Source organism: Caloenas nicobarica, chromosome 3 (genome assembly GCF_036013445.1).
Source record: "Caloenas nicobarica isolate bCalNic1 chromosome 3, bCalNic1.hap1, whole genome shotgun sequence".
Lineage (NCBI taxonomy): Eukaryota > Metazoa > Chordata > Aves > Columbiformes > Columbidae > Caloenas > Caloenas nicobarica.
Genome location: NC_088247.1, coordinates 37,196,899 through 37,224,340, shown reverse-complemented (window position 1 = coordinate 37,224,340; position 27,442 = coordinate 37,196,899). Strand labels below are relative to the sequence as shown.

Below are 27,442 nucleotides of genomic sequence, written 5' to 3'. Positions count from 1 at the left end.
TGTTCAGGTATTGGTTGAAGCCTTTAAGTCATGTGTGAAATAGTTCGGGTCTGTGTATATGTATATACATGTCATGCTTCTTCAGGGACCAGCAGTAAGCATGCATTTTTGGCTTATACAAGCATGGGACTGAGCACACATAAAGAACAAAATAGTATAACAAATTATACCATCTAGACACAGTAAGCAACAGTTGGGTGGTGGGGTTTTTTTGAGCGTACACACACACACACAAAGTGAGATTGTATACACATTATATAGAGATATAAAAAAGTGGTCAGTTAACAATTAATATAGTAATCTTGGTTGCTTCATATTCAGATTTTTCAGTATTTTTAGTATGGGTATTTTGTCCCCCAATAATGAAGTATTAGTCTTTATTCATAAAATGTGTAAATACAATAATGCTTTGTATATAAAATATCAGCTATTTGTGTAAATATGCTCTATTTTCTTGATTTGGGACTGTTTTACAAATGAAAAAGGATAAAACTGACTAATTTCAACTTACCATTTATTTCCTGTGCGATTTGCTGGGTCCGTAATATTGTCTTAAAATGCATGACCTGAAATTAATTGGTTTTTTTTTAAGTGCAGCAACCCTTGTGTTGCCAGGAAGGCCAGGTTCTGGCTGTAGCTGTGCTTGGGCACTGCCGAGGGGAAGCGTTGCTGGTAACTCTCTCAAATGTAGAATCCTTAGGTCATCAAGAGGGAGTTGGTGTTTAGTGCTCACACAGTTCACTCAAACACCTTTTAAAATTCTTATACTAATTTCTCAGCAAATGCTGGTATCTTACTTAGTTTGAATTAAATTTCAAATTAAATTATCTCTCTGACTCTATTTTACTGAGCAGGGACAATACTATTTACCATTACTATAAGTTACAATATGGTTTATACTGCGTTCTTACGGGTATATAGGTAGCTGTACACTCACTGAAGCACGGTCTCCAGTTTTTAGGCATCCCCCATGAAGTGGGCACTCTACACAGTAACAGACTGTCTCTGCTCTTGAGTGGTGTAGCAATGGTACTCTTTTTGGAGAGCTAAGGGCCAAGTTTTAAATTCTATGCCCAAGAGTTTTTAGTTCTTGACTTCCCAGCAGACTTAACCATATTGAAAGGGAAAAATACCCTGAAACAGAGCAAGAAGGCTGACAAAACAGGTTATTAGCTTTTACTGTATTCCACTCAGAATTTCAGTGGGATCTTTCAGAGAATAATAGAATTATATACTCTTGTATATGTTTTTCCTTTTTTTATGCCATACTGTTTAATCACACATTTCCATGAGGCATTATAATGAATGGATTAAAAGAATCTGAAACATCATTTCTATGAATCAATGCCTTATGGGTAGCTGGAATTCACTTGTTTACAGCAAAGCAGCTGGAGTATAATAATTTGAATTGTCATGTTTGACGCTTTTTTAGGAAATCAAGTGAGCAGCTGGCTGGGTGACTCAGTGACCTAGATTACAAGGAAGACATTTGCTGCAAGAGAAGAAAACAGAGTGTGCAGAAGAATATCAGGTCTCATCATGGCATTTGTGGCAGTGTGTTCTATTGCAAGTTTTCTGAAATACATGTCAATTTTTCTTGTAACAAATTAAATAGGTTATCATGGATGAAGACTTTATTTGATAGTATAGAATACATTTTGAGGTCTGCTACTCTATTCAGTATTTAACCTATTCTGGAAAAAAAGAAGTCAAACAGATCTGTATCCTAGCACTAGCTGTGCAAATCCAGTTCTGCAGGGAAGTGGGGCCAGGCATCAAGTGCTACCCTGACACTTTTGAACAGGAAGTCATCTGATAACTTTGAACTGTAATGTTTAGCCTCTCATACAGCTAACTACATGCCTCCTGTCCAAAAACAAGAAAGCACAGGCCTCCAACTCTTGCTCTTCTTGGAAACTTGCTCTTTCTGGAAAGCATGTGGTGAAACACTCTGGCTCTGTACTGTCCTTGCTACCTGTCAGGACCTGAAGCTACTTGAGTAAGTTCAGTCCAGCTCTCCAGTATGTCCAGTTAATTTATTTAGCTTTGTCATCTTTCACTGCCAGAAGGACAGGCCAGAGTAGAAAAGCACACTGCAGTTCTTTCTCTGGGAGGGTTTTGTGGGGTGCTTTCAATCACACAGTGGCAAAAAGTGTCAGTTATAAAGTATTCAAGATCTACAGCTCAAATGCATAAATACTAAATTGCATGACCAATGACCAATACACATCACTTATTTCACCTTTTAGCCTCAGAGAACATTTCATCACTAGTTGCCAGTGGAGAAGTTCATGGTTTTACCTTTCCATTTCTTTTCTCTATAAGTAAGTATTTTCTGGCTTTACATTGTAGGTTATTTTGGTTTTATTTGTTTTTTAAAAAGTTACACAAGTGAAACTTGTTTACACAGAAAAACATTTCACAAATATTTACCTTTGAAAACTGAAATACATACCTTGACCTAGTAACTTCTTACAGAATATAGTGCATGTTTATGCAAGCAAACATATGTAATTATGCTAGGGGAACTCTCCATGAAGTTAAATCTACCACAGGTGATGCATTTAGTGAATTTTGAGACGAAGCTCTGAAACAGACAGACCAAGCAGTAAGAAATTCCATTTTCAAACTCCATTAAATTACAAGTACTCCTTTTGAAGGATTACCATGGTCAAAACACACTCTTTTCACTTCATAGTGAACCAACTCATGCTGCTTTACTGGGAGAAGATTTTTTTTTTTTTTTTCAAATACATTATACAAAGCTGGTTATTATACCAATCCCCTTTCCCCTGAGACAAAACATCATGTCTGTTAGTTCTTAAAAAGGGAAAAGAAAGAAAGAACAGCTTTAAAATAACTGCTTTTGAAGACTGCAGAAAGTTTCTGCATTTGCTTTTGCTCTACTGCAGAGGCAGAGCAAAAATCTGAATCAGACTGTATTGCTGCCACAGAGCTTCTGAAGCCATGTGGGAGCCGTGCAGTGTGGGGCAGCAGGTTATTTTTCTTTAAAAAGCAGCATAAAGGACTTTAAAGATAGAAAGGAGATAAGATGGAAAAAGTAGATGGAAGAACAGAAGCAAGAACCAAACACTTAAATACCTTTACAGGATTAATACATGCTTTAGAGGGATATAACTTACAACACATTTGAATTGTATTCTTAAGTTGGTATTATCCCTTGATCATTTTATTAAATTCTTTTCTTCTAGGCATTAAATGTCACCAGCATCCATACACATGTATACTTCTCCTTTCTTCCCAAAGAAGCAGTTATGCGCCTAAACAAAATCCACACAGATTTAAAGATGGCAGAAGACAAGCTTAGGTTAGCCCACTGGGAATAGCAAGCTTTTCTTTTTTCAGGAACCAGACCTGCATTATTCTAAAACATAGTTTCAAATGCTTTAAAAATGAGCTTCATTTCTGGATTGCAGAGGAGCTGGATTCTACCCAGGTTTCTCCCCTGTTTAAGCAGCAGTCCTGTTTTCAAGTATGGCAAAGGAAAAAAAAAAATGAAAAGAACAGATCAAACATCACTAAAGGGAGCTCACTCATCCAGAAATAGGCTATAAAAGCCACAGTTTGTACAAGTCCCAGAGCTTGTTAGCAAGAACAATATTGAGCTTCAGTTCAGACAAAGCTTAACCATTAGATAATTAACAGCTGTTTGAGGTGCCTCAGCAGGAAGCTGTTGCCATGTTCAGAAGGCAGATTTCCCAAAATTTATTAATTTGGGAAGAGAATAGGCAAGTCCTCAGCCACAGCTTTCATACTCACTCATGGTTAAGTACTTGCTGTAAGAGGCAGCCTTTTCTGCCCCTGAAGCAGCTACTGGAGACCCGTGCAGCTGTGCTCATTTGTAACAGGGTTCTCTTCAGTCTTCTCTTGGGAACTATTTTCAACAATAACTGGCTGGTTTTAAACAGTCTGCTTTGCCTTAAGTATCATCTCATTACTTTAAACACTAGGAAGTAGTGCAAGAGTTACATTTGAAAACAGGAAATTTAGGTATAATGGTTTATAATAACAGCACAGGAGACGAAAACAAAAGAGGTTTCCCCCAGCTCTTATATTCTTTTAATGCACAACTTATTTGCTATGTTTTTCTATTCATCAGGTGAAGGAAGAATGAATTAATTAGCATTTAAGTGTCCGAAGAATGTATCAGCAGCCCATTGCTACATTTTCACTCTGACACAAACACACTGTGTACAAAGCAGGTAAGTCTTAAGAAACCCCAGACAGGCACAGGATCTGGAATCCACTAGTTCCATTTGTTAGTGGAATATTTGTTAACTCCCTGCAGAGCACTCTTACTCCAAATCCAGCAAAGGATTTGAACCTGGTTCCTCTGCATCCTACGTGCTTGCTCTAAAACCATTTGGCCATGAGCTACCATCTTTGGAGGAAAGCTGAAACATAATTTAAATACTGGCTAAGGTTCAGAACCTTGTTCCTTCTCTAAAAAAATAAATGTCCAGGCTGAAATTACACCTATTCAATTCCTTAACAAACCTTTCCCTAGGAAAAAAAGCTGTGGTTGCAACAGCATCCCAAATGAGTACAAAAAGAAGACAGAGGAGACATGTAGCTCAGCTATGCTTTTGGAGCTGGTCCTCTCAACAGCTCAAAGCCTGCCTGCCCTTCAGTGGCCCACTGGTCAAAAAAGGGCCATGTATAGAGCCAAAAAGTATGTGAAGGTTCAGCCTATAAGCAAAGCATAACAGCAGTTTAACATACCACCACCGTACCTCTATTTGCAAAAAAGGGTATTTTTAATCAGATTTCCTGCAATTTAGCTACTGAATCCTGTCTTTACCAAACAGGAAGTTTGCATCAGCAATTAAAAAAAAAAAAAAAAAATCACTGTTTGTGTGTAGAATGCTAATTCCAGGTCATCGCTGCGCAGCTGTCAGAACGTCACTCAGAAGTGCTATGATTTCAAGCACCGATTTGCTTTTACTCAGCAGCAGGTGGTGGTAGCATTTTGTAAACACTGTAATCAAACAATTTAATATGCAATGTATTAAAGCTCTATAAGCTTTTAAGTTGGGTTTAACCTGCACCAAAAAGCAATTAGGAATCAGCAGCTGATGTTCATGCCAAGCAGATACCCACGGTGCTGCCCAATTTCAGGTGTCTTTTCTGGGAGTGGCAGAAGCTGCAGAACCTCCCCCAGCGACTGCCTGTTTGTTCCTTGCTTCAGTCTTGAGGTTTACACTTTTCTTGGCTGAGGAGTTTTCTTATCTCTCCCAATGCCAGCCTCCAGCCTTCACAGTCCCTGCAAAATATTATCATATATTTCAGAAGCTGGGCATAAACAGTCACTTCAAAACAAAGAACAAACCAAGCAAACAAAGAAAAAAAAAATCAGGAAGCAAAAATAATGCTGGGCAAAAGGTTTAGACTGCAGAAGGCATCAGAAAAAAACATCCACTCTTTTACTTCTTGTCTCAACCGAGTTCTGTCAATAAAACACATAGGTCTAAAATACCTTCTGTCAAAACACCACAAGGCCAAGAAAGGCTTCAGACTGGACAATAACAGGAATGCAGGAATGTTTACCTTAAAGTGAAAGACTTTTCAGTCAAGGATCCGATGGGAAGATTGCATGACTGATTTGCTTTCTAAAAAGATTGGCGGCTCTGAGATGAGGAGATCATCATCACCTAGTGAAGAGTTCTGCTCCGTGTTGACAAAGTTAGGAATATTAAATTTTGTGAGGCAGTTCAAGTCCTCCTCAAACATTCCACTGCTCCTGGGAACTTCCTGGAAGTGGATATTACTCTCCAGACCTGGACATTTCTGACTTTGTTTTGCTTTGTCCAAATGTTCCACTTCATTAATACAGAAATGAAAAAGTGACCGGGATTCTTCAGGTATTTGACGAGAAAAGACCCTCTCCGACTCTAGAGGTCTTCCAAAATCTGCCACAAAACTGTTCATGCGAAATCTTTTTTCAGAAGGTTCTGCATTGCTAAGGAGGAAAAAGAAAAATACAGTAAGCTTGAAAGTAGAACTATCCAAGATCTTAACAGCAAAACTGGTGTCAGAAACCATTATGATCAGGAAGAAAAGAAACCCTAAATTTATTGACAACAGACTTTAAAAGCCAGTGCTATTTATAATTTCCCGCTGAAGCTATTTTAAGTCTTGATTTGCTGTGATAATTTTCCATGAGAATAAGTTATCAATGCCAGCACTCTTAAATGGTACTTCTAGGAATCAATATATTTTAATAATTGGCTCACTGAATGAGCTCAAAAATACTCTTCAGTATTTCCTCTTGACATCAAATAGTATCAAGCTTTTTTAAAATGGCTTTTAGAACACTTTGAGAAAAATCTTCAGTAGAGAAAATCTTTCCGAGACATAAGCAGCACTGCTGTCACTAAAGGCATAATTTGAGTGCTTGGTTTTCCGGACATCAAACCATCTTTTCCACTGACCTCAGTCAATGACATTCAGATTTCCAAATCAGGAGAGCTGGAACTAAAAACTGCTGTAAAGACTGGCAGCCTTAACCAGACACATAGCCCAGGAAGGACATCTTTACATCTTTCTTGGAGTTTTCTAGATGTGTTAGCTCAAACCAGCTGCAATCTACATGGACTTGTGCAAAAGCTATCAACAGCTGGGGGCAAGAAAAGCTCAAGCTAGATGGAATTTTTACAGATAATATTATAATATATTCTTTGTCAGGCTGAATTTTGATGCTATCATCGCAAAATGCAAATTACTTGCATCTGAAAGGCAGCAGAGGCATGATGAATAGTGAAAAGTCTAAACATATTTGCAGAATATAAGTTTTGTCAGGTAAGAATTTTAATAAATCATACTGCTCACATGTGAACGTGTAGCAAATGACACTGGAGCCATATGGTTGGACTCCTAAGGGAGTACCAGCACTTACAGAGATTTTCAGAGAAACATTATAATTTAATTCCCTCGGTCCTGCAGTAGGAGGTAGGTGCCTACATGCTTCTGAAAGCCTCAGATGGCACATTCAGGAATCTGCCCCTAAAACCTTCAAGTTCCAAGGACACCTACCATTAGTCTTTTAGCCATAATTAATCTTAGAGACCCTTGCTTCTCAAATGGTAATTTACTTCCATTACGTGATATAAGAATTCCATCCTAATAAAATCAGTTACGCTGGCCTTCATATCAAAGCAGTCCTCTGGTTTATCAAAACTGTATTGGCTCATTCTGCATGAAGCATGTATAATAGAAACATAACGTTTAAACTGACGCAACACAGACCAGTAACTAACTAATAATCTATGACATACACACTAATAATCTACTGCATACACAGCAAGAGGCAAACAAACTGGAATAATACTGTGGTAGCCTTCAGAACTGATGACTGACATTCATGTATTTATAATGCAACAGAAATCACCACTCTGAGTTTGTGTACGTAGTTTTGCAAATCCATCACCAAGAGTTTCTATGTAGTATTGTGGTACAGACAGTGGAGGTAGCAAATAAGCACAGAAAGAAGTACAAGCATTATAAGCCTAGGAAGAAATTACTTTGGAAGAAAACTTAAAATGCATCTATTAGAGATATAAAACTAGTTCATAGGTGTGGAAAGTGCTTTATAATCCAGTGAGCTATGAAGGAGCAAAGGCTGACTGTACAGAGGGGCATGCAAGACTAGCAGTGGCAACCCAGCCAAAGTGGAAGAACAGAAGACGCAAAGAACCTTCATAATGACCCAGGAGGTTGAAGACATACGAGAACAATCCTGTGCTAATGAGTAGGGAACACGAGATTTAATACACAGTCATATTTTCAGATTCTGAAATTCACAAACACTATCCTCCTGTATTCTGGAGAGGAAATTAATTTTTTTTTTTAAACTAGACTAGAAACTTGCATACTCTTGCTCATTACAGTATACAAGTATACCTCAGGATATATCTTTTCAAAACACTCAAAATAAGAAATCCCAGTTTTACTGTGGAAGGGAGCACAGACACCTGATCAGTCAAATCCCTTCTGCAACATTTGGGCCAACAGGACTCTCAGAGTCCCAGAAGCTGCCAACACAAGAGGAGACAGGTGAATGTCACACACCTTGAGCATCACACATACTGAAAACCACTCAAAACAAGCAGTTGCTAATGAACTAACCCAAGCTCACTTTCCTAGGAATCTTCCAGCCTACGATGTGGGATTCTGGTCTGCTGGATTCAGTATTAAGCTCTGGACATTACCCAATGGACCTGAGTGTCCTGTCAGGGTACAGATCATTTTGCCCAGGATACCCTTCTAACAGAGGAATACTTGACATTCGTCTCTAGCTTAAACAACCCTTCTCTCAGCACTCCTTGAAGTGACCTGGGGTACTCGGCAAACCGTGGAAAGCAATAAGTAGCCAGTCCTCCAAAACAGCGGGGTTTGACATCCCAAAGGGAACTTGGGACATCTGAACAGATCCTTAGCAGAAGTGCTACCGTGAACCTGAGAAGCCTTCCTGAATAAATTTTCAGCAAACACATACATATATCTGTAGAAGTTTTTGTTTCAGTGGATCTGCATTTCACTGAGTAGATTTCACCCCAGAATCCTTAACCAAAGCCACCTGATTTCTTAAAAAATAAAAATACGATCAGTCATTTCACCTTTACTGCAACTAATTGTATAACCTGCTTGAACAGCTGCATGAAACTTGGAGATTACGTCAGCCAAGATTTTGTACCGATACGTTACATGAACACCTGCATTTGGTGCACAAATGTGTTTTTAAGGACTTTTTAAATGCAGAAACAAACATAGTGTACTATCTTCTCCCAAGTGATGAACAACAGTAGTTTTCAGGCAGCAATTCAGAAAGATTGTCAACACACCTTTTTGTTGCATGACCTAATGTTCTACATACACTAACATGCGAGCAAACGGAAAGTGCAACAGGCATCATTTCCATAAGTAAGTAAATTTCTGCCTCTCCCCATCCGTATCCTGAACCTTTTCTTCTGGTCTGAGCACGTACCCAATTCTGAACATCTAGTACAATTTTGAAAGTACATGCTATCATACCCCTTTATATTGAGCCGAGAAAAGCATACTACTAGAAAAATCAAGAGTATTCTACTTCAGATCCATCCATCTGAACACAGTTACACTTATCTCTCATGTTAATGGCACTTTAAGGAGCAGTCAAATTGACTTACTGAAGTTAGAGACACGTCCATCAATCAGGCTGACTTTCTCCCAAGACCCAGGAACCCCATTAACATCTATTTCTAAAGGAGGGCTGCAAGACAGCTCACTAATGAAACCATGAGTCATGAAGAATCCAGTCAGGTATAAAGACAGAAGATGCAGCAAAGTGTTATAAAACCACAGTCTGCACTGGGTTTACAGGTAGGTATTTATGTTCTCCAGTTTTTACATATGTGTATCAAAAATAAGAGGAAACAACAGGATTTGCTCCCCTTAGCATATTCCTGGATGTTCTGTTTCCAGTACTGTACACAGGGGGTTACCAAATCTCAAGAGTGCTCAAATTTGTTAAAGGTGCCCACTCAGCATACGTATTAATTGGGCAAGCATTCAAGCACACATCTCCCAAAGCTGCAAGGAAGTTTAAAAGGAATACAGAAAGGAAATGACTTGGCTCCCTTCAGCAACTGAAGTCATTAAGATTTAGTTTGGAAGGGACCTCTAGAGGTCTCTAGCCTAATGTCCTGATGAAGGCAAGGCTGACTCTGAATTCAGGTCAGGTTATCTGGATGTAGAAGGTGACCAAAGATGGAGGTTTCACAAAACTCTCCAGGCAACCTATTCTAAGAAAATTGATGAAGAAAGCAGAAATACAGTAGGAGATATCAAGCAGCCCTCTGCTACCTAAAAGTGCATTTTTACAAGTATACAAACTTTTGACAAATATCCATATTAAATTCTCCCTGGTATAAAACTGACTTCATCACATCTTCCCCTGTCGTATTATTCATGTGGGATACAGACTCAGCTGGTCAGCTAAGAAACAAGATCTGCAGGGAAAAGAAGCAGCACACCAACATTTACAAGGACTTTAAATATACTTCAGAGCAGAGTCTGGCTACTTTAAGACACTCTGTAAGGGAGGCAAAAACACCAGCCATGAAATTCAGCAAGTCAGCTCTGGGAAGCTGAATTCTTCTGCCTCTATTTCCTTCTCACAGAAGCAAAAAATCAGGAGCACAGAAGAGGCTCATGATATATGCACGTCCTCCCTAGTACGGCTCTGCCTCTAGAGCTGTGCTATTACAGCAAGCTTCAGAGCCAGTCAACATAGGACTAAATAGCAAAGGGCCTTCAGTGGGCAGAGACAGGTGGGCTGCTTTAGAAAGTGATAAGCACTAACAATTGCCTTTTGCAATCAGCTTCTCATCGTTGCTACCTGCCTCCAAGAGATCTCACTCTCCAGAGAGGCTTTTTATTTCTACTTTATGGCATGCAAGCCTGAGAGGACATGTGGGTTCAAACTTTTTCGGAGGAAGAGACACTGACAGCTTGTGTGTTGCACAAATGCAGATGAATGGTTGAGGCCAGGCATAGTCCACACATACTTAGCAGTAAAGAACAAGAAAAAAATACTAGTTTGTGACTTTCAGGGGACCCTGGTGTTAAAACACATGTGGGCTGATCTGTACTTCAACATCTACTGTAATTTCTCAGCAGAAACTAAGACACCCTGACACTGGGGGAACTACATGGTTAAGGAAAGATTTTGTAAATACTACCAATATCTACCTTTTGGACTAGAACACACAAACGTGGAAATCCTCCAGACTTCAATTTCCTTAATTTAACATCTGCACTGCATTTTATTTGTATATACTCTGTCAGTATTCACATTTCTCCACTCCATCATAACATAAGCCTACCTAGAATGACCCCATTTGTTTGCAGAACAGTAATCTAAAGCCACCTGTTCGGCATTCTACCCACCAACTTCATTTTAGCATGAAAATGCACACATGCAGCTGTTCCCTTCTTATTGCATGTCTACTAAATATTTGCTAAATAGAGTACACGTTAATAACAATTCTACAGAACTGGTCTCCTACAAGTGCTTGGAACAAAAATTATTTGAAACACTGCTAGACAGCACCCATTTGTAAGGACAGAGTAGAACATGAAAGTGCTGAGCCAGGGCAAGGTCAGCACTGTTGCTGCTTGTTTGGGAGCTGCACAAAACCAGATTTGCCACTTAGCAGGCTGGAGCTATTATTCCAGTTTTCAGACTCACTCTTGATGTGGTGCTCCTGTCTTCGTCAGCAGGGTCAGGACAAAAAACATGAAGATGACAAAAACTGCAAGACCGACCCAAAATCCAATCACAATGGAATCTGGTGAGAAAGAGAAAAGAAGATGATCAGTATTTCAGCTGCAGTTGCAGAAAGTTCCCTTCCACACGCAGCATGACCGCAAAATCCAAAAGACTTTGCACCTTACTTCTGGATGGCAAAGAGGAAGGACAATCATATTTATCTTTATCAATTTTTAAACAGAAAGCTGCCACTGAAGCTCTCATTTCTAGCCCAAATTCTACTGATGTCTGGACAAACAAGAAACAAGCTGAAGGAGGGAAGACACTGAGTTCTCTTGGTTAGTAAAACAGGAACAGCTCCCGTTGTGATGCCTGGCTCATGTCCAAACATTGCTTTGGAACAAACTTCAGTGCTAGAACTCAGAAGAGAGGTTTATTTGATTTACAACAAAAATCTCTAGCCCTGTAGAGCTGAACTCCTGCTATTTTAAATTATTTCTGCCTGAGACCATTAGGATTTCTTTGACACATTAAGTTTATGAAGATCTAGCTTTCTTTCAGTGGATAGAGGATTATGAAACAAACAGAACCACAGGGAAAAAATATATTTGCTACCTCAACAAATAACAACCACCAACATATACAAGACATTTCTGAGTAATTTTTAATTTAGGATTTCAACTTGCATACAGAAAACTGCAATACAATGTCAGAGGAGCCAAATGGATTTGGACAAAAATGTCAAACCACCAGCTAATTACACGAAAAACACCAATGCAATAGCCAAATATAGAAGTAATTGGGAAGAGCATGGCTTTTTGCCTGTGTGCATAAAATGCACCTACTGTTCTCATTTACAGCAAAAGGACTCCTATATAAATTGTCAGTCCTACTTAAAACAATTTATGCCCACTTATGACTTCAACATTGATCCACAATTGCTGCTGAAGGAATCAAGTTCTTGGAAGCTCTGAGCTTAAAGAAGGACAAACATATTTCTTGACAACAATCTGGCCCAATCTGGCATGGCCCAAAGCTACAGAGCAACAACCCAAAATATGACCTGGTTCAGGACCCAAAGTATACAGGTGCTTTTTCATCTGTCATTTCAGTTATTTTTTGTTTACGCAAGTATTCAAAACTTCCACTGTAAAGAGTTCAAAAAAATTATCATATAAACAAACAAGAGGGAAGTCTTGGTCAGGACAGGTGCCCAGATTTACCCTCAACCTCTTGTTATGCAGCTACTACAGAACCTCAGAGATCCTCGCTGGTTATAAAGCTCCACGATGGTCCATCTGACCCGGTGCAGCAGGCACAGCACAGCAAGGCATGGCACTTTAACCAGCATGGTCCATCTCCTACAGGACTAACTAAAGACACCAGAAAACAAGGAATCAGCTCTCCTGCCTGTTGCTTGACCCCAGTGGTTAATCACATTCTCACTGTGAAATATCTTCCATGTTAAAAGGCAGATTTGGGAGCTGGAAATCAATTCAAACCATTTGCTCTTTCTCTGTAAAGTACCTGATGCAATTTGAGATTTTCTCCCTGTGAAAATACTTTTATGACAATCAAATCACTCTTTAATCCCTTTTTCTGGTAAGCTAAAGAGGTTAAGTTTCAAATCTCTCCTCTGCCACATCTCCCACTCTCAATACTCTTTGTAAAATAACTAGAGGGTGGTTCAAATACAGGTATCCATGATGGAGGGGAGCGGGGAGAGTTTGTAATACTCCTTTTTGCTTAGAGCACTCTGGTATGAGTTTATTTCTGTAATTCCATGCATTATGAGCCCTATATTATTTTCTGTATCATTCTGTAAATATAGCCTGTATTCAGTGGTTCAAGATGCCTCTTGTGTTCGGCCTTACTAATACACGATAGCTCATAATTATCTACCATTCTACCAGACTTTGTAGTACCTGAAAATTTCATCTAAAAAGAAATACTCATATTTCAAAAGATCACCATTTAGCCATTTACAGCTACTATTACCTACTAATTAGTCAGATATGCTTCAATCATATGCAACTGCACTGATAACCAGAACGTGAAGCCTGACCAAGTAAGATGTCTTAAAAAATATGCACATAGATTATACTGATCGTGCTGCAAAACCTAACAAAGGAAAAAAACCCTAAAGACAAAAAATAAATCAAGATTCTGAAAAACTACTACTCTCCACAAAAACCACACATGCCAGCATTGTGTGTTCCTGTAATTCATGAATAACAAGCCTGTCATGCATTTTGTTTTTTGGTTTGGTTTTTTTTTGGCATTCCAACCTCAACAGAATTCCTAAGTTTACTGAGCCCAAAGCTACATTTTCCTTGCTTTACTGTGGCTTCTGACACCCTTCCAACCCTCTGCTGTATCAATTACATTCTTTGGATTTGTTTAAAATTAAAGCAGGTGGCCCAGGTTCTCTTCAGTGTTTCATTTAGGTCTCTCTCCATTTTGCCACTACACCTTCCGCAATCCAGAGGTGACTTATTTATATTTTTTTTCTCCTGTCACACTCTTGGACACACCAAGCTAAAAAGAGGGCATGTACATAACACTGCAGCTAATCTTTGTAATCAGGTTTGGCTTCTGATTAAATGGAAGAATGGAATATAAATAGAAACATGATAACAGCTAACCTACATTTTTCAAGTACCTAACATTTGTAAAAATACATACCACAATCAGCAGACTTTGGGGAAAAAAAAAAGGTAAAGTACAATTCAGGTTGAAAAGCAACTTCTGCTCTAGTTCTTCTGGAAGTTATTAAGAATTGCAACAAGTTTCTTTGGACCATTACAGAGTCTCTCCAAAACCTCTTGACTATGCAGAGCCAAGGGAGACCAGCCTTTCTGGGCTACTGATTACCACCACAATCCCTCTTTCCCACTCTGAATCCTCATCATTATCAAACGAGGCAGAAAGTATGTATCCCACCCTGGACCAGTGCTCCAGCACTGGATGGAGACCCTTCTCCAAGACTGGTGCTCAAACCCTCTCACAGTGCATCCAGCTCAGAAATAAACAAAATTATTTGCTTCTCTTTGGTAAAGTGCTTGCAAAACACCTCCAGTAATTCTGAGTTAGTCTCTGTTACTTTTTTTTTTTTAACCCACCATTTCCTTCCCACCTCCTCCAAAAAAAAAGAATTTCCTAAAAGTCAAAGCCATTGCCTAGACTTTACATCAATGTTGGTCCAGTTGTACTAGCTTGTCCTAGCTAAACTTCCTCACAGTTCCTACCCATAGTGTTCATCTCTGATCCCTGCCCTCCACCTGTTACTTCTACTGTAAAACAGCTCCTGTATTAGCAGAATTCTGAATTCGGCACGCTCCTCCTATGAAGTCCCAAGGACAAAAGTTTCTTCAGAAAGAGAAATTTCTTCTTTAGATCTGTTATAGCCTTCAATTTATTTTCTACAAAGAAAAACAAAAGCTGTAAGGCTGCCCATCACTTCCCTTTTAGCATTAACAGGAACAAAACCAGAGCAAAACAGATCTATACCAAGTAGTCGCCAATGGCTGTATTTGCTGTTATAAACTGTTCCTGATCCTCTGATGTTCCTCAGTATTAACAAATTTCTACCACAGCCAAGAAATCTGTGGTTCTCTCACACACAAGAAAAGCGGTCAAGATATAGAATCATAAACAATTATAATAATCTAATAAACAGAGTAATAACTCTAATTGCTGAGAATCAAAAAAATTAGGAGAGAGATATTTTTGTGGAATAATCAGTTACAATGAAGAGTAGGAACAGCAAGATGGGCAAGCTCAGCTGCAATGAAGTGTATCTCTACTGAACTTACATTTATGAGCCTTCAGGCCTTCAAACGACACTGGTCCATACTCATAGTACTCGTACTCCCAGGTGTAATCAGAGTTAGACAAGGCCTGCTGGGAGGTTCTGTTAGAAATCAGCCTCAGGGCAGACATCTTGCACCTCAATAAATAAATACCTGTGGATATGAAATGTGTTACTAGAGAGTACACACTTCTAGTGCCTCTTTTCATTTTATACAGAATCCTTTCCTATTTATGGGATCTCTTTCTCACCAGTGTTCCCAAGAATAGCCACTCACACTTACAAAGGTCCTCTCTCACCTTTGCCTTTAAAATCCAGTATCACTGCCACATCAGACAAAGCCATCACATTCCCTCGCCTGTCTTTGCTGGCCAACCACTGGTCAACAAATGGTTTCTCTTCTGTGTTCACTTCCACACAGATGCCTGTTAAGTGTACAAAGGTATCAAACCCAGGCTCCTTAGATTGAATATAGCTTTTATAGCTCAAAAATAGTAAATACCAAAGACCACCAGCCTCAGCAGTTTAGGGTGAATGCTGCCATGAAAATCTGGATGGAGAAATGGCTGGACCACCAGTCTCAAAGGGTTTTATCATCCATACAAAGTCCAACTGGCAGTTGGTTACCAGCAGTACCACTCAGACTGATACTGGGCTAATAGTGTTTAACATATTCCTAAAAGAGCTGGACAGTGAAATGGAGTGCATTTGTAGTAAGTTCCTGGGTTATATGGAGACAGTCAAGAGGCTGGAGGGCAGACTGTTACTCAGAGGGACCTGGACAAGCTGGAGAAAGGGAGTGAGAGGAAACTCATGAGGATCACCAATGCAAAGTCCTGTATCTGGGAGGGAAAAATCCCACGCAGCAGTGCACCCTGGGGGTTGACTGCTGGGGAGCAGCTCTGCAGAGAAGGACCTGTCATGGACAACAAGCTGAACATGAGTCAGTAATATACCATGTGGTGAAGAAGGCCAAGTGTGTATTGGGCTGAATTAACAAGAGTGTAGCCAGCAGGTCAAGAGAAGTATTTATTCTTCTCTGCTCACCACTGGTAAGACTGGATCTGGGGTACTGTACCTGGTTTTGGTATCTCAAATAACAGAAAGACATGGATATGCTGGGGCACATCCAGTGGGAGCCCACCAAGATGGTCAGGGAGCTGAAGCACAGGATGCACAAGAGCCTAAGGAAACTGGGTTTGTTCAGCCTAGAGAAGAGAAGGCTCCCACGAGAACTTAGTGATCTCTACAGTTACAATTACAGTCAGAGGGTGCAGAGATGACAGAGGCAGGTGCAAAGTAAAAGGACAAGATGCAAAAGACACAAATTGGGAAACTGAAAATTTAAATTAGATACAAGGAAAAAATGTACCTGATCTAGTTGATCATGCTTTGAGCAGGAGGTTGGACCAGATGACCACCAGAGGTCCCTTCCAGCCTAAATTTCTCTGTGCTAATAAACAGCTTCAATATGTCACTATAGAAAGAAAATAAAGCAGGAGTGATTTTCCCCACAGATTAACAAAGACCTGCAATGCAACATTACGCATCATTAAATTGTCTTGGCAGATATTTCTGTCATTACCACAATACTACATTAAGGATTTGTATTTTGCAGAGTATTTTTTTCAGAATGTTAAGACAGTTTTATGCATACCAAAAGAGAGCACATCTCTGTGCAAAACAGCTGCTTCAACAGTTGGAGTCAGGACATCCACTTTGGAACATATTACAAAATACTTTCTGAAAAAGTGAATTGAGCTTTGGGTAATTTTGCATTCACTTAAAACCCATCAGGGTGAAGACTTCATGTAGTTCAAAAAACTATTGCAATTAGTTGTTCTGTGAACAGTGAAACTTCTCAGAGCACAAAGTCATATCCAAATAAAACTTACTGAAAAGAAAGGCCCTAAATAGCCATGTCACTCAAAATAACTGAACCTTTAGTCCTTCCTAAGGATAATTAGATTGACTAAGGCTGTGCAAGTAAAGTACATCATTCTGCTAGGAGGGCCACACGTAAAGAATAGAAAATCAGGCACAAAATGAGGAACACAAATTCACCCAGGGAATTTGAACAGCTTTTCAAATTTGTAAAAAAATTCTTTCTGCAGCTAATTTGTAAAAAAAAATCTTTCTGCAGCTATTTTAGCATGAGTAAATGCTGGCAGGAATGTCTCAAAACAATTTTAAATAAACAGTGAAGTATTCCTGAAAAAGTAAACTTCATACCCAGTTACAATGTTCAGAACCTTAAATACATACCAAAACTTGACTAGCAAGTATATAAATCCTTTAAAACAAGAAATGGATCTATTTATCAACTCAAACCAGCTTAGTTTTCACAATAAACAATTTGCCAACAGGAAGGAGGCAGGTGGAATGAGAAGAGAAGTGACCAACCCCATTGCTTGGGTCAGGAAAAGGAGCTTCACGTTACCCTCACTCTCCTTTAGGCACTCAGAAAGCTCCCAGCAAGAATAAATAGCCTGAAGCATAGAGGAGGAAGAAAAAAGATGGCTGTAATGGACAATCCAGTTTATGGCTGAGAATGTTTCCCACTCTTTACTTGCAGCCCTTAAAGAATACGACAGAAAGAGGTACTTGTTACTTTAAGTGACTGTGTTAACAGTAAAGTTCCTCCTCTGATTTCCTGGTGACTAGAAGACATTATTTCCTAGAATCAAAGAAAGAATGTCTAATTAAATTTCAGGCAGAGTTGTTCTTGTTTTTAATCAAGCAAGGTAACTGCTGCCTTCTGGGAGAAGCAAACAGCACAGAGAATAACTTAAGATTCTTATCCTAGTTTGCTCCCATCTCAGCTCTGTCAGTTTTCTCTTACAAGACTGTGTTTCGTTTTGTGACTGAGTCCTAAGAGACTACATAGTGCTGCACAGGGTTCCCACCATTCTTTTCCCTCTCTCCTTCATGTTTTGTTGATGATGTGTCTATTATGCATTCCTGTTTAAGGGCTGCTTTTCGCTTTTATAGCTTTCTAGAGAAGTCTTTCATTTAAATATTTCTCATATGGAATCACCAATGCTCATTGTCACCTCCTTGATTTTAGTATTATAAAAAAAAGCTGAACAGAACAGTAATAGGCAGGCAGAAAACTTCAGAATAGGGTATATGCACAGTCTGGAAATAGTTTCTTCTTCAACCCCAAGTGCAGGCAGATTGGATTAATTGGGCCACATGCAGATCTCTCTCCCGATCTAGTCACTGGTGTTCATTTATGATCTATGGGGAGAAGAGCCACTTCCAGGACACAAAGAATCTGTCTGGTTTTAGTCTTAGGTTAGGACTTGAAGCTCTGGTGTTTCACCACTGACTACAAACATTTCTAGACTTGCTTCCACTGTAGACAAACCACTATCAGAGGGACAGGTGCTAACTGAAACTTGGATCACCAGCTATCAGGCTAAACCTTTGTCTCAGGATTTGTGGGAAATATAAAATACACCTCTAAATGATCCAGTACAGCTAAGCATAAACATTGTCCTAAACTAGTTCACAACTCACTTGTAAGCTTTGTCTGTCCAAATGCTTCCAAACCCTCAGCCTGAAACATGTTAAAGCTAAACTTTTCTACTTAAAAAGGTCAGCCTCATATAGTGGAACAAGGACCAGCCCAGCAAAAACAGTGAACCATGTATCTCCCGAAGAGCAAAGCAGGGCAAACACATGTGACAGGCTGCTGGCATCCTATCTGCCAGGCTGCAGCAGGTCATGGAGGGACTGCAGGTGCCAGATAAGGGCTTCTGGGAAGGAATTCCCGCAGGAGATGCACTCAAAGAGCCCTTTTTGCCAGGGGTGGATAGCAGTGATTCATCCCACAGCTCTGAAGCATGACAGGGAGCTCCTCTAATTGACCTTGCTGAGGGTTTTTTGCAGAGGGGACAGGAATTGTTTGAGGCAAACATGAAAGCCCCCCCTTGTTGACTTTGATGGTCATGGATGCAGACAGCATTTCCTCACCCTGGCTCATTTCCTTCAGGAGTAAGTGAGCAACAAAAAGCTTCACTTTGATCACTCAAGAAACCCCAAAGCAGGGCTGTGTTCAGTGCTGCCAGCCAGGAGATTCAGGCAGATCAGTCTCCTGGAAACTAAAAAGGGCAAGTGCTTGTGGCTTTCTTCTGGAGCACTGGGTTGGCCTCTGCAGATAGAGGATGTCAACAGGTACCCAGACACTCCCCATGGAGACACGACTGCAACTCCTGGAGCTGAATTATACCTTAAGAAGAACTCATTTGTAACCCATGTGAAAGTTTGTAAGGCCCACAGCTTGCCTGCCAGGCATATCTGAGCAAGGCAGTTCGGCCATTGGGCTATATCTGCACATCTCTGAACTGCAGAAGTTGGGAGCCAGACACTACTGTGCTTAAGACTATTTGCTTCAATCTGGACATCACGGGCACACCACACAATGCTTACAGCCACTTACCTTTCAAACTGAGTCAGTGTAAAGGCAGAACTGGTCCCACTCCGTATCTGAAGCACAATTTCCTGGTTTATACCACCATGGGTGGCACAAAGGCAAATCTGTTTTTGTGCACATCTGGAACCAGCCTCGAATGTAACCAGCAACAACCACCTCTGAACCTGATCTGCATGCACAAGAAAAAATCCATGTGGACTAGTCAATGTACTGTTCATTTCTGGAACAAGCGAAACTACCAATACGGTAGACACAAGCAATCTGGTAAATTTTCAATCCAAAGCTACATTTGTATTTCCACATACTTCCATGCTGCTTACTGCTAGAGAGTCTAAGCACTTTACAGTCTTCATAGAATAAATAAACAAACTGATGGCCCCTTGCAAACTGTGAACATCCCAAAAGCTATGCAGAAAAAAAAAAAGTAGCAATGTTTCAAACTGTAAGAAGTCCTAGCCTGAGAAAGCTTCACACTACACCTTCAGGCATCAGCTCCATCACCTAGGCGCTACAATTAACCCAAAAGTTGCTAGCTATGAGAAGTTAACAACTCAGGCTGTTCCCATACCTGCAACAATATTCTGCATGGAGGAGGAAGGGAATCACCCGCCACCATGTTCCTTTTTACTCTATCGCAAAGACTAATAGGTGAGGTCAGAGGGAAAGAAGTCAGCAAGGAAAGCAGTCACAAACTGATTTACTCCATACTGCATGAGCTGAAAGTTACCACAGACTCCATCTTTCTACAATCCTGCTACATGGATATTGCTTCGAACAAGCTGTGCCACTCCCAACCACTGATGAGAAAGGAGTCTGCAGGAAATACTTAACCAAATGGTCCTTGCTTCTTGCTAATTCTCAAGACTGTAGAGGTGCAGGGTTTGAGATCAAACTTGTGGTCTTTTCAGGGGAATACCCAATCTTCTTGCCTGCAATAAAAGAGAGGAAACCAAGGTATACTGAACAACTGAAATTTAGCAAGAAAAATAGAAAGATGGCTGAAAACTGACTGTACAAATGAAAAAAAAAAAAAAGGACAAACTAATCATACATGCTAACTGTGAGTGCATAACACCTGGGACTTTCCTTGGAGAGGAAATAAAGTACCACTGTTAACATTGGTTATGTTTGTGATTAATGCTCACCAAGAGCATCATATGCATGAGCTATGGCACTAAAATAGCAAGAATGATGTTGGATTCATCGCAAAAGGACTTTGTAACAATAGTAAGAAAAAAACATTGGTTTAGTCAATGCTTATCCTGGGAACTAAGGATGAGAAATTACAAAGTTGCAGACACTTGTGCCTCATACCACTCTGTTATACATCATATAACATACATTTTATTATCCTTATAACTGTGCAATGTAAACTAGACTCCAACAATAAACTGCTTATATACCACACATATAAATTCTCATGAAAATGTCTTATTGTCCATGTACTAACACTTAATGTCTTGTGCTGTGTGTATTGCAGTGTAAAATATGGTCTCCACACCATTATATACAATTTGCATGCTAATTGTAAAGCTACTGTTTGTACTTAATTTAAATGTTATGATTTCAAAGTAAAATTTGGCAAACTGTTTTGGTCTTTTCTTTGTTAAATGTTTTCCTAACAGAAGATAATGATGGATGCAAGCACTAATGCCTGCTTAGCATTCAACTCAGCAGGGGCCACCTGGAAGTCAAACAGAAACTAATATGAAATCAAACTGTACTATGAGCTCACGACTATATGGATTTGAAAATAGATAGAGCAAACATATAAAAGCTCACTCATAAGCCTTGTCTGAGAAGACAGCTGAACTATACCTAAGGCTGCATCACAGAAACTATGTATTCCTTCTGCTCTTAAAAAGTTACAGTCCTGTGCTGACAGTAAAGGGAGATGGAACAGTTAGTGTAGAGCTATTGGGACTTGCTCGCAAAACACACTAACGCAAATAGCTTAGCTTAAGTCCAGTACTAAAAGCCTTAAAAATTGCAGCCAGAATATACAGTCTTAAGAGACAGTATTATCTACAAATAATAAAGTGACATTAGCCATAATTCTACTTATTTCCTGCAGCTAGGGCAGAATTACACAATCAATCCATCATGTGGCTCCAGTGTACGAAACTGAGCTCCAGTCAAGCTCAAAAAACCGCTTCATTTTGACATTCAAGATGGCAAAAACTGATATATTACAAAAACTTACCCTTCCACCCAAATAATAAAAAAACACCTTGACAGTTACTACAGTCACACTAGAAAATAAGACTAAACCTTCCTTTTAAGCAATGAAAATTCTATTTTTCTGAAGAGAAAACAAATAGATAAAACTGCATCTGAATAACAGGTTTAAATTTCTGAGCATGTTTTAAAGAGGGAAGATTATGTTTTCAACAATCTTTTCCCAGACATGCCCCAGCTGAACCTCCACTGAACCTGCTTCTGGAGGGCAGCAGGCTCAGGACATGGCTGGGACACGGCAAGGCTCTGGTCAGAACAGAGCTCTGGGTACAGCCGAGCCCATCTTCATCTCCTCACTAAGAGTCAACCTCCTTTCAGATGTGCACATCTGGCAGCTTCAAAACCCAAGTTCTCTCAAGACCAACAAGACTAGAAAAAGTGCTATCAGTGAGGACTAAAGTACTGCGAACTTCCAGTCCTATAACATTACAAATGCTGACATCAGTGGTACATGTAAGTATATTCAACACTCAGCTATTCCTCTCAACTGTTTAAAATACTGCCAACTTTAACCTTTCACACTACAAATTTTTAACTTTCAACCTTTCAGAGGTCCCAGGCTGATTTGTTATAGAAAACCCTCAACTGAAAGAGGTCTGGCATATCCACTAATGAGGTAAGAGTAAACTGTAGAGCAAGTTTGCAACTGGCCTGCCCTGAATGCCTCTGCTTTTGGGCTGTACTATCCTCCTGATTTTTCCCGGCTTAGCAAAGTAGTCTTATTTTATTTTATTTTATTAACTGTCTCTTTTTATTAGCTTTATTCTCACAGAAAGCTCAGCACTGAGAGAGAGATGTTTTGGTTTCCTTGTTAATCCTGAAGTCTGACAATCTGATGCCGTATTCAGATTAGAGAGAAAGGAAAGCTCTTCTTCTTCCACAGAACAAACACTGTAATTTTCTGTAACTAAAAGAATTAAATTTAATTTTGAAAAAGAAGAAAAAAATCTCACTGTGAATTTATGTCAATGCATGTAACCCTAAGCATAGGGTCACTAGACTAGATTTACTCAAATCAGCTAGTCTGCAAATCGTGAAGAAACACTAGAAGCACAGTGCTCAGCGTAGCCAAAAAACAACTTAATCCAAGAGATGAGACAACCAGGAGTATTTCAAATAACCATACCTAAACTGACCATTTTTAACAGGGGCGAGGCTGAAAGAAGGAACTACTCGTGTGATTGCTTCTGGGATCTCAGCACTGATTAGGAGCCGAAATTACCCAGGTTCCCTTCATGTCTGTCACCTGGCTGTGAAGAGGCCCCGTGCCTCACTGCCACTGCCGGGCCCAACCTTCCCAAACCTGTGGAGCTCCCCATTGCAGCGTGCTAGACCTGGGTTTAAGTGCAGAGCAGCTGTTGGTAGGCTTGCACAGCCGAGAAAACAGATGAGTGCATTTAGACCTCATTTCATAGCTCTGTTTTGGCTTCGCATCCATGAAAAACCACCAAAGCACCAAGGCTGACAAGCAGAGTGGAAGCTGAGTACATTTCCCCTCTCCCATTATAAAATAAGACTCTAATCTTCACATAATGTCTATCTGATCTGAGGTAGAGGCCACAGCACACCTCCCATAGCACCTCTTCACTTCTCGGTGGTTCTCCCTAAAGAAATAGGTTTGTTCCTAGTCTACGCTGAAACCAGCAGAAGATAGACTGGCAGAGATGGAAAAAAAAACAGGTATGATAGACCATTTGTTCAGAGCTACTATCACACTCCGTGCTACGGTGGAAAAATGTTCAGTTTATGCTCTCACCCACGCAGGGTCTGTAAAGCCATAATCTCTCAGACACAAAGTAACGGTTGAGTTTTTCAATTTGAAAAGTCAGTTATGTGTTACATTTCCCCAAGAACTAATAAGATTAAAAAAATACAGCTTTTCGTGAAAACTTTCACACTTGAATGACAAATATTTTCTGAACTTTTGTAGTTAGCCTACAATACAATACAGAAAGTTTGCTTTAATCAGTTCAGTGAGAATTTCAAACAGGCACTGAAACAGAGCTATTTATTAGAAGTAAAACTGGTTTGGGATTTTTTCAAACAAGAACTTTTTCTTTTTTTCCCTGTCTTTTACATATAATTATTCCCTCCAGTGCTTCTGAAGAAGCAAAAAATTTATTGTGGTGCCTCAAATATAAATTTCTTTTCAAGTAAATCAGACAGCAGTACACAACTCACAAGCACACATCTGAATTCTCCCATTCTTAATTCCTGCCACATCTCTGTGCTACACCAGGCTCTAAACTAGAGACCAAGGAAACATCATTACGACAGTACAACCAAAGCCTATTGCAGTGAGTACGCAGAATAGAGCCTTCATTTTCTTTGTACTAAAATTTGAACTAAAATTTGGCACTAATAGCTCATATTACTGGTTTAAAGACTGGTAATTTGATTTAAACTGTTGAACAAGCTGCCAGAGTTAACTTCTGTCCTTCACCTTAAAACCTCTTCCACCACAAAGTACAGGCAGACAACCAGCACAAGAATAGGGAGTAAACTACTTTGTCCAGCTCTTAATATTCTCAATTATTTTTTTCCTTCAAAAAATAAAAGGTATTCTCTTGCAATAGCTTGATTTGTTTTATACATTTTTGCTTGCAATTGATACACCCAGAATGTCTCATTATTTTTGGCAAGAATAGAACCAGACTGTTCTCAGTCAATGGAGAGTTGCTGTTCCCCTGGCTTCTTTCCAGGTATTTACTGCTGTGGTTAAAAATTATCTTGACTCTCTGATTAGGAAACTGAATAGGAAACCATGAATGGACAAGAAAAAACAAGCAGTATTTGATACAATGTTATCCGATTATCTCCAAGCAGAAACCAAAACATCTATTTATTTCCACAGCACTTATGTAAATCTGCATCCCTGTGTATACAGCTTCTGGGGAACTCAAATGAGAGTAACAGACAGGAGCAGAGGGAGCAGCTCCAAAACAGGGCAGTGAGCTGGGAAACACATCTGGAAATAAAAGTGCCTCAATGTTCTCGCAAACAATCCCTGAGCAGCCTTGCTGAGACACTTAAAGACAGCATTGCCACTGCTGTCCCATCCCTCTACTAGCTACACCTGTCACAGGAGAAGTGGCAAACTTCTCCTGGTATGCCTATGCTTCCAATCACCATCTGGCATTAACTTCTGCACAAGCTTGATATGTCAGGATAAGATGCAAATGTCAGGGAACAGAGACTGTTCAGAGGGAAGTTTTGCCAGCTAATGAAGTGATCATCTCCAGCAAAAAGAAAGGCAGAAAGGTCAGTAGAGGCACTTGAACTGAGTATCACGCCAGTCACTGTCAACAGAGGCTGCTCACCAAACACTGTGCAGAGATAACTGTTAAGAAAGAGACAGTTGCGGGGGGAGAGGGGGGTAAAAAGTGTGAGAATCAGGAGAAAACTAGAGAAAAGCACATGGGGGAAAGGGAAAAGGGCAAGACTGAAAACAGGAGAAGTAATCTAAGGCTGCATGGAGAAGAGACAGTCATCATAAAATCATAGAATAGTTTGGGTTGGAAGGGACCTTCAAAGATCACCTAGTCCAACTCCCCTGCCATGAGCAGGGACATCTTCAACTAGATCAGGTTGCTCAGAGCCCCGTCCAGCCTGGCCTTGAATGTCTCCAGGGATGGGGCATCTACCACCTCTCTGGGCATCGTGTTCCAGTGTTTCACCACCCTCACTGTAAAAAATTTCTTCCTCATGTCTAGCCTTTTCATGCCTTTGGTCTGAAAGCACAAAAGGAAATGTCATCTAGGAAAAAAAAAGAAAAAAAAAAAACCACACCACAAGAAACACACCACAAACTTATCTTGCTCATTTTTGCCAACAGGTTGAATTTTCAAGTCTATTCAAATGCTCAGCAGTCAGAGCAGAACGCGACATATAATTTGAGGGGACTGAAAATAATTCCCATGTATTCCAAGCAAGCTCTGTGTTTTCTAGCTGTTTTGCTTTGGTTTTGTTTTGATAACATCAGAAGGAATCACTCTGTTACAAATTGGGAAACGAGACACAAGCTTTCTGCAGGTTGCGTTTTCCACGTCAATCAAACGAACAGCGCCAACCTCAAGCGCTTTCAACAATTTACTTCAAATCAAATAAAAATCAGAGGAGTATTTAAGAGCTCGAGGCTTGCGAAAGTCAACAGGTCTCGGTTTCAGAACCACCCAGCCGCCCGGTAACGCAGGCTGAACTGCCGGCACTCGGGGCAGCGGCGCCGCCGCCCGCGCCCCGCCGGGAGGCAGGGCAGGGCAGCACCGCCCCGGCCCTCCCGCCGCTCCACCACCCCCCGCCGCAGCGCCGGCCCCTCACCGCGCTTACCCGCACCGAGCGCGGGGCAAACCCCCGCAGCGCCGCTCCGTCCCGGGCGAAAAGGCGCAGCCCCGCGGCGGCGGGACGAGGCAGCGCTGAGGGGCAGGCGGGCGGGATGACGCCGGTTGGGGTGGCGCCCGCCCTCCTACCTGCCTGCCTGCGCGGCGCCAACGGCCGCGCCGCGCGACGCCGCGCGCGAGCCTCGCCGAGCCGGACCGGAGCCAATGAATCAGCAGCAGCCGCGGAGCCCCAGCCCGCCCGGGCGGCATGGCACGGGCACGTGACGCGGCCGGGCCAATGGGCAGCGCGGGCGGGAGCGGCCCCGCGGGCGGGCGCAGGTGCGGGCAGCGCTCGTGGCCGTGAGGCGGCCCGGCCGGCGGGGACCGGGACCGCGATGGCGGCCGCGGGCGTCGAGGGGAGAGGGAAGGAGCGGAGCAGGGAGCGGCCCGGCTGCTGGCAGGGGCGGAGCACGACCTGGCAGTGCCCACCGTGTGTCGCTTGCCGCGCCGGAGCACACAGATCTCAAGGCGGAACACTGGCGGGTGAGGACAGCCGAGAAGGATGGGCTGCCCTGCTGGGAGTGGAGGGGCCAGCGCGTTTGCACATAGGTAGGCCCCCACAGGGAACCATTGTGAGTGGGGTCCTTGGCCCTGGGCAGCCAGGCCCAGCTGGCAGTGCATTAAAACTGTGGGGATTGTGTGGCTTCTCACACCGTTTCCATCCCGATGAACTGCAGCTTCCTGAGATGAAGAGGCCTTTAAGAGTATGTGAAATCAGTACCTCACTCTTCTGTGTGCAGTTATCAAAGCACAAGAAATGACAGACTCATTGAGGGTTGGTAGGACATAATGGAAGTTCCTGTTGTTGCAATTTGTGCCCATTGCCTCTTGTCCTGTCTGACAAGAGAAGACTGAGAAGAATCTCAGTAATAATCTTTTCAGTCTGACTGAGAAGAATCTCACTCCACCTTCTTTACTCCCACCATCAGTTATTTATGCACATTGGTAAGAGAACCCTGAGCCTCTCCTAGGCTAAGCAGTCACAGTTCACTTAGACTCTCATACATCACATGCTCCAGCCCCTTCACTACCTTTGTGGCTTTTAATCATCTTTGTGGCAATCACGTGCTGTAATGGATGGCATCACTTGATTTTTCAATCCAGTACTAGGAAACAAGTCTGATTTACCCAACGAAGCCACCCACCTGCTGCAATACCCACCCTCAAATGTTACGGTGGATCCTTATTAGAGCTCTGGTACTTACTCTTTTGTATCAGCTTCTCAATGTGGTTTGTATCCATTTGTCTTCTTGCAGTCAAAGGCAGGTCGTGTGCAAGTAAGGGCGTCTGTGAAACCACTAGTTTTCATA

General features: G+C 41.1%; 2 protein-coding genes across 8 annotated transcripts in view; one reads left to right on the top strand and one right to left on the bottom strand.

The window, feature by feature from the left end:
- Positions 1 to 4,491, top strand: part of CEP162 (centrosomal protein 162) — a 51,647-nt gene extending 47,156 nt beyond the window's left edge. For 4 of the 5 annotated variants that reach the window (XM_065630691.1, XM_065630690.1, XM_065630692.1 and 1 more), the window contains one exon: positions 1,433 to 1,617. The gene's annotated coding sequence lies outside the window, so the exon portion shown is untranslated. Of the gene's footprint in view, positions 1 to 1,432; positions 1,618 to 4,120 lie in introns of those variants that run through there. The other variant, XR_010605902.1, reaches the window with a different exon arrangement.
- Positions 1,417 to 26,228, bottom strand: MRAP2 (melanocortin 2 receptor accessory protein 2). Of its 3 annotated transcripts, XM_065630694.1 has the most exons (8): positions 26,083 to 26,228; positions 20,350 to 20,447; positions 19,525 to 19,687; positions 16,453 to 16,557; positions 15,085 to 15,234; positions 11,249 to 11,348; positions 5,569 to 5,980; positions 1,417 to 5,284 (listed from the first exon to the last, which is right to left on the bottom strand). In XM_065630694.1, exons 5-7 carry the CDS (start codon positions 15,209 to 15,211, stop codon positions 5,587 to 5,589), a joined length of 621 nt encoding a protein of 206 aa, XP_065486766.1. In that variant the 5' UTR covers positions 15,212 to 15,234; positions 16,453 to 16,557; positions 19,525 to 19,687; positions 20,350 to 20,447; positions 26,083 to 26,228; the 3' UTR covers positions 1,417 to 5,284; positions 5,569 to 5,586. The 3 variants fall into 3 exon arrangements, with proteins under 3 accessions (XP_065486766.1, XP_065486767.1, XP_065486768.1); XM_065630695.1 differs by lacking the exon at positions 15,085 to 15,234; XM_065630696.1 differs by lacking the exons at positions 15,085 to 15,234; positions 16,453 to 16,557.
- Positions 26,229 to 27,442: the final 1,214 nt, after the last annotated feature.